Raw genomic sequence first — 5,940 nt, forward strand, 5'->3', positions numbered from 1 at the left:
CACACACACACACACACACACACACACACACACACACACACACACACACACACACACACACACACACACAGGATATCTGTGCTAGCGCGCGCCGATGAAATTCCCGCCGCCTGGAACATTTCCAAGACGTGTTTACGTCGTCACTGACCCGTGTAGATAATCGCCGATAGCAACTCGGCCAAAAACCGGCGGCACGTCAATCAACGCGTCATCGCTACGTCACGCGGTGACGTCATTCGCGCTGTTTTGTAAACACGATGTTTGCGCTGGTTGATGTTCGCGGTGCAGGTGGGCGGTGTCATCAAAGCTTACGGTTCGCTAACATAGTTCGGACGAGAATCGGGTGGGGTGGGGTGGGGCCGCTTGATCGCACGTGTTTACGTGTCGATTGTTGGTTGCAAATTTTCGTGGAATTATACGCGCAGTCATAATCATTCATCAGTGTCGCAGCCGATAATTCTGACTTCGTTCACTCCGTGTAAGATACACCAGCAAGTCAAACAGTTAAGCATATCCGTATATTGCCAGAGGTTAAGTTCAACTGTTATAAATCAATAAGTTCTTTTTCGTTCGTTGGACCATTATCCTAGCGATCAAGACATCTGACAGATGTCGAAACGTTTAAATTCTTGTTTGGTTAAAAATAACTTGTTCATTTATTGACAGCAGTGTTTGATGAACCGTCCATACGTAGATCGGTTCATTTCGCAGTATCGTAAAATGAAGCTGCGGTCTAATTAAACTTGGGTAATCTATGTTACAATGAAGTAATTCTACGTCATTCTCTACGTCATTCTACGTAATTCTACGTCACGCAATCCTCAAGTTCGTTCGCAATATCATGGCCACCCTGATGAGTGTGCAAGGCTTCCCACAAGAAGTGGTTTAGTAATCCCGCAGCGCATTCAACACCTGCGAAAAAGAAAGAAAGAAAGAACAACATTGCTCTCGAAGCTGAGCACTCTTCATCGACGAGTGAGTTTTTCTTTAATTTGCGAACAGCTGCTTGTAAGCGGATTGAACTCACGAGCGCGTCGCGTTTGTTCGCATCCAATTCACCCCCCCCCATCAAGTTCGTCGAGCATCAATGTGGCGGTATCTCGTCAACTGATTCTCATCGGGAAAGAGAGAGAAAGAGAGAGAGAGAGAGAGAAAGAGAGCGGAGGGTAATCCAGCTCCTTTGGTCGCTACCCATTAAACATTGCCTCGCCACGGGCGCGAAAATCCCCGCCGTGACGTCACAACGCTGTCAGCGAATAGGCGAACGGTCGGGCGCAGCAAAACACGTACAGCGATGAGGCGGTCACGCGGCATGGGCAAGCGTGGCAGTCGAACTCAGCTCGCTAGCCACGAGGTATACGGCTGATTAACGTGAGTGCAACGGTACATGCCGTGACAAGGTTTTACGTTCGTAAGAACACTGTCAGCATAGCACCGTAGCGGGTTGTCCACAATTGTATACGCTGCGCACGAGAAATGTGCCGGGTAACGTATCGAGTAGGATAGAGATACAACTAAACACGCTAACGAGACAAGTGACCCCTGCACGAAAATCGTACTAGACAATGTTAGCAGTAATAAACAGTGAAATACAGAAATAGGTAAAGCGTTGAGAGATGTCTGACGAAATTCGTTTAGAATGAAAGTGTTATTATTTAGCAAACCAAGTTAAATGACCTTCTAATCAATAATACAACATATGATATATAAATGATAAAATAGCAGAAATTCAAAGTAAAGCAGCCTGAATCATTATACGCGAAACGACGCAGCCAAGAATCTGACACGTATGTTGAGAAAGCACACTAAATCTAGCTTGTAAATGGCTTAGTAATCGCTCCACCACTTGTCGTTACAGCTCAGCGATCAGAAAAGAAACTGCAGCTCTGTTGAGACGACGACAATACCCATAGACAGTACTACTGTTACATGAGCAAAATTTCCCATGCACGCGTTACAATCGTGAAAAACAGTAAACATAAATATAAACCAATACATAAATGGTACAGAACGGTTGTGCTCGAAAATTCAAGATGCCACTGATTGAGTAATTAAATAATTAATTAAAATTATGATCATATATAATCATATTCTATCTCTCAGAGAGAGAGGGAGAGAAGGGAGAGAGAAAGAGTGAGAAGAAGAGACAAAAACAAAAGTACATATCTTTGCTAATATGTGTATCAATATTTAAACAATTTACCTGTAACATCTACGGAATACGGATGCAGGAAATATATACTGCACACATATCCTGCGTGGCTAACTTCCTTATCGAAAATTGTCTTTAGGAGCTAAATTTGCGTATCGAACCCAACTTCAAATCGAATGCGCACCGTTTATGCTATTAGATCTAATTAAATCTTGTCGTATTACATTTTATACGGAGTGATCACCAATAAAACCTACCAATAACAGCTATAGGGTTGTTTGTATACGGTTACGTGCATGCGTTTCGTCATTGGTGCGCGCAGCGGGTGTGTAGGTAGGTAGGTACAAGAGGAAAACACCTAGCCCCGAACTAAGGTCATCGATATATTACACCCCTGGCCTGCCAACGCGAAAGCGCCGAAAGAAAAGCGACGGCATTAAGTTGTCGTCGAACAATGTCGCGACGGTCGACCTATGCCTTGTCGCATTCTGAGAAACGTGAGCAAGGTTCTCTCTCCCCCCTCTCTCTCTCTTTCTCTCTCCGCTTCGAGGAAGCTGAATACTATCGTCGTCGTGCGTGCGTGTGTGTGTATCGCGCGTGCATCAGCGCAGGTCACACGCGTAGTGTTCGGTGACAGGGACCTTCGGGGAAGGTCGCGCCATGTCTCGTCGCTATTGTTCGCCGGGGTATTGTCTTCTCGCCTTCCTCGGACCTTTGCTCTGTAGCGAAAATCTCCGACTCATTATCATTACAAGCGTCATCGCTGCTCAAGGCCGAGCTTCGCTAGCCGGCCGTGCTCCGTCAGGCGAAACGGGGCGCTATAAAAGCGCAGCGCCGTGCACGAGCACGCCACACGATTTCAGTTTTCACGCAGAAAGACTTATATACTGACGATACTTTATAGCACACTTGTCTCGACACGGCGAGAGATAGAGTGAGTGAGTGATAGATAGAAATATATATATATATATATATATATATATTTATACGTGAGAAAGAGAGAGAGAGAGAGATTGCCAGAGAGAGACAGCGAAATAGTTAGATAGATAGACCGAGAGAGAGAAAGAGATTGCGTTGTTTGAAGCGAAGCAAGACATTTGCTGTACGTGAGGTGTTCCAACAGCATAGAGCATAGTACGACGAGAGCCACACGGACGGTCATGCCGCAGAACCAGTACCTCGTCGAGCGACCGGCGTACACGCGCCAGGCCTTCGACGAAATCTTTCACACGGACAAGGACCGGGAGCCGAGCACCTGCCGTCAGCGACTATCCAAAGCCGGCGAAGGCGTCAAGAGCTGGGCGGCGCGCAAGCTGACGCGCAAAAAGGTGACCAGCGGCCTGCAGTCGTTCCTGCCCGTGACGACGTGGCTGCGTAAGTACAAGCCGCGGCAGTACCTCGCCGACGACGTCATCACGGGCATGACGGTCGCCATCATGATGGTGCCGCAGAGCATGGGCTACGCGCAGATCGCCAACCTGCCGCCGATCACGGGCCTCTACAGCAGCTTCTTCTCGCTCATCATCTACTTCCTGATGGGCACGTCGCGTCACATTAGCGTCGCGCCGGCCGCCATCATCGCCTGGATGACGGGCACGGCCGTCCTGACGCACGGTCGCATCCTGCATCTGCCGCCGACGCCCGGGGCGAACATCACCGGCTTCATGGAGAACGACACCGACGTGATGACGACGACATTGGCGACGACGACGACGACGTCGGGCGGACTCGTCGATCTGCCCGCCGACGAAGACATTCCGCCCGAGATACGCATCATGGTAGCGACGGCCGTCTCCATGCTCGTCGGCATCTTCGAGCTGTGCATGGGCGGGCTCCGACTCGGCTTCATCACGCTCTACCTGTCCGACTCGCTGACGGACGGCTTCGTCACCGGCTCAGCGCTCTACATCATTACGTCGCAGCTGAAGTACGTCTTCGGCGTCACGGTTCCGCCGCACGAGGGCGCGCTGAAGCTGATGCGCACCTGGTACTCGATCGCGAGCCAGCTCGGCAGCACGCACGTGCCGGAGCTCGTCATCGCTGTCAGCTGCATCGTCGTGCTCTACGTCGTCAAGGTGTTCATCAACAAGCGTTTCAAGCTGCGCATCCCGATACCGATCGACTTCGTGCTCGTCGTCGCGCTTACCTGCCTGTCCTACTTCTTCCGCTTCAAGCAGACGTTCGAAGTGAAGATACTCGAGACGATACCGATGGGCATTCCGGCGCCGCGCATGCCGAGCCTCGAGGTGATGAACGTCGTCGTCATCGACGCCATCATCATGGCGATCACCGCCTACGCGTTCACGATCTCCGTCGCGCAGCATCTTGCGAAGAAGCACAACTACCGCGTCAACGCCAACCAGGAGCTGCTGGCGCTCGGCGTCGACTCGGTCGTCTGCTCGCTCTTCTCGGGCTTCACTCCCGCCGCGTCGATGTCGCGCAGCCTCCTGCAGGAGTCACTCGGCGGAAAGACGCAGGTGGCGTCGGCCGTCGGCTCGACGGTCATCCTCAGCGTGCTGCTCTACTTCGGCCAGTACCTGGAGACGCTGCCGAACGCCGTGCTGGCCGCCGTCATCATCGTCGCCATGCGCTCAACGTTCGAAGGCTACCGCAAGCCCGTGCATCTGTGGCGCAAGAGCAAGGTCGACTTCTTCGTCTGGATCGTCACCTATCTCGGCGTCGTGCTGCTTGAGGTTCACATCGGGCTCATCATTGGCATCGGCTTCTCGCTGCTCACCGTCGTCGTGCGGACGCAGTTTTCGCGCGGCGTTTTGCTTGGCAAGATTCCGCACACGGACATCTACGAGAACGTGAAGTTCTTCCCCGGCGCCGAGGAGACGCCAGGCATCAAGGTGTTCCGCTACGAGAGCGACATCAACTACGTCAACAAGGACTTCTTCGCGAGCAAGCTCAGCGCGCTGACGGGCATCGCGCCGAAGACGGAGCGCGTGATGCGCGAGAAGGCGGTGCGACGCGCGAAGAAGGCCGCCAAGGACGCCGAGCGCGAGCGACGCAAGAACGTCGACGACGACGAGAACGTCGACGTGACGGTCGTCATCAACGACGACGACGCCAACGGCAACGCGCCGACGTCGAAGAAGCAGTTCAGCGGTAAGACGCTGCAGTTCAACGAGATGTCGATCGTCGACAACCTAGCCTTCGAGCTCGGCGACGGAGAGCTGAACATGGGCAACAACAACGGCGACGGCAACAGCAAGAGCAGCAGCGACATCGTCGCCGTGACGAGCCTCGACGACGTACCGCCGACGAGCGTGCGCTTCATCATCATCGACTGCTCGATGATCGTGCACATCGACCTCTCCGGCAGCGAGGCACTCGCCAACGTCGTCGACGACTACAAGTCGATCGGCATCACCGTCTACTTGGCACACTGCCAGCTGAACGTCATTCGCGCGCTGCAGCGGATGGACTTCTTCGAGCGCATGCCGCGCCAGCATCTCTACATGTCGATCCACGACGCCGTGCTGCACTGCAACGAGGAGGGCATGTACGAGGCCGACGACGACGCCGACAAGAATAAATAACGACGATCGTAGAACGCGGGGCGCGATCGGTTCCGAAGATTCTGTTTTTTTATTTCGCGTTTGTAAATAGACGAATGTAAATACGACGTGTGTATGTGAGTGTGTGTGTGTATGTGTGTGTGTGTGTGTGTGTGTGTGTGTGTGTGTGTGTGTGTGTGTGTGTGTGTGTGTGTGTGTGTGTGTGTGTGTGTGTGTGTGTGTGTGTGTGTGTGTGTGTGTGTGTGTGTGTGTGTGTGTGTGTGT

The 5,940-nt window shown here is 52.3% G+C and overlaps 1 protein-coding gene across 1 annotated transcript in view; it reads left to right on the plus strand.

Moving 5' to 3' along the window:
- Nucleotides 1-2,987: 2,987 nt before the first annotated feature.
- Nucleotides 2,988-5,940, plus strand: part of LOC106807546 (sulfate transporter-like) — a 3,469-nt gene continuing 516 nt past the window's right edge. The window contains exon 1 of the mRNA XM_014809911.1: nucleotides 2,988-5,940. This exon is cut by the window's right edge and continues 516 nt beyond it. Within this exon, the coding sequence (XP_014665397.1) occupies nucleotides 3,313-5,697 (2,385 nt within the window). The 5' untranslated portion in view covers nucleotides 2,988-3,312 and the 3' untranslated portion in view covers nucleotides 5,698-5,940.

Source organism: Priapulus caudatus, unplaced genomic scaffold (assembly GCF_000485595.1).
Source record: "Priapulus caudatus unplaced genomic scaffold, Priapulus_caudatus-5.0.1 Scaffold221, whole genome shotgun sequence".
Classification (NCBI taxonomy): domain Eukaryota; kingdom Metazoa; phylum Priapulida; class Priapulimorpha; order Priapulimorphida; family Priapulidae; genus Priapulus; species Priapulus caudatus.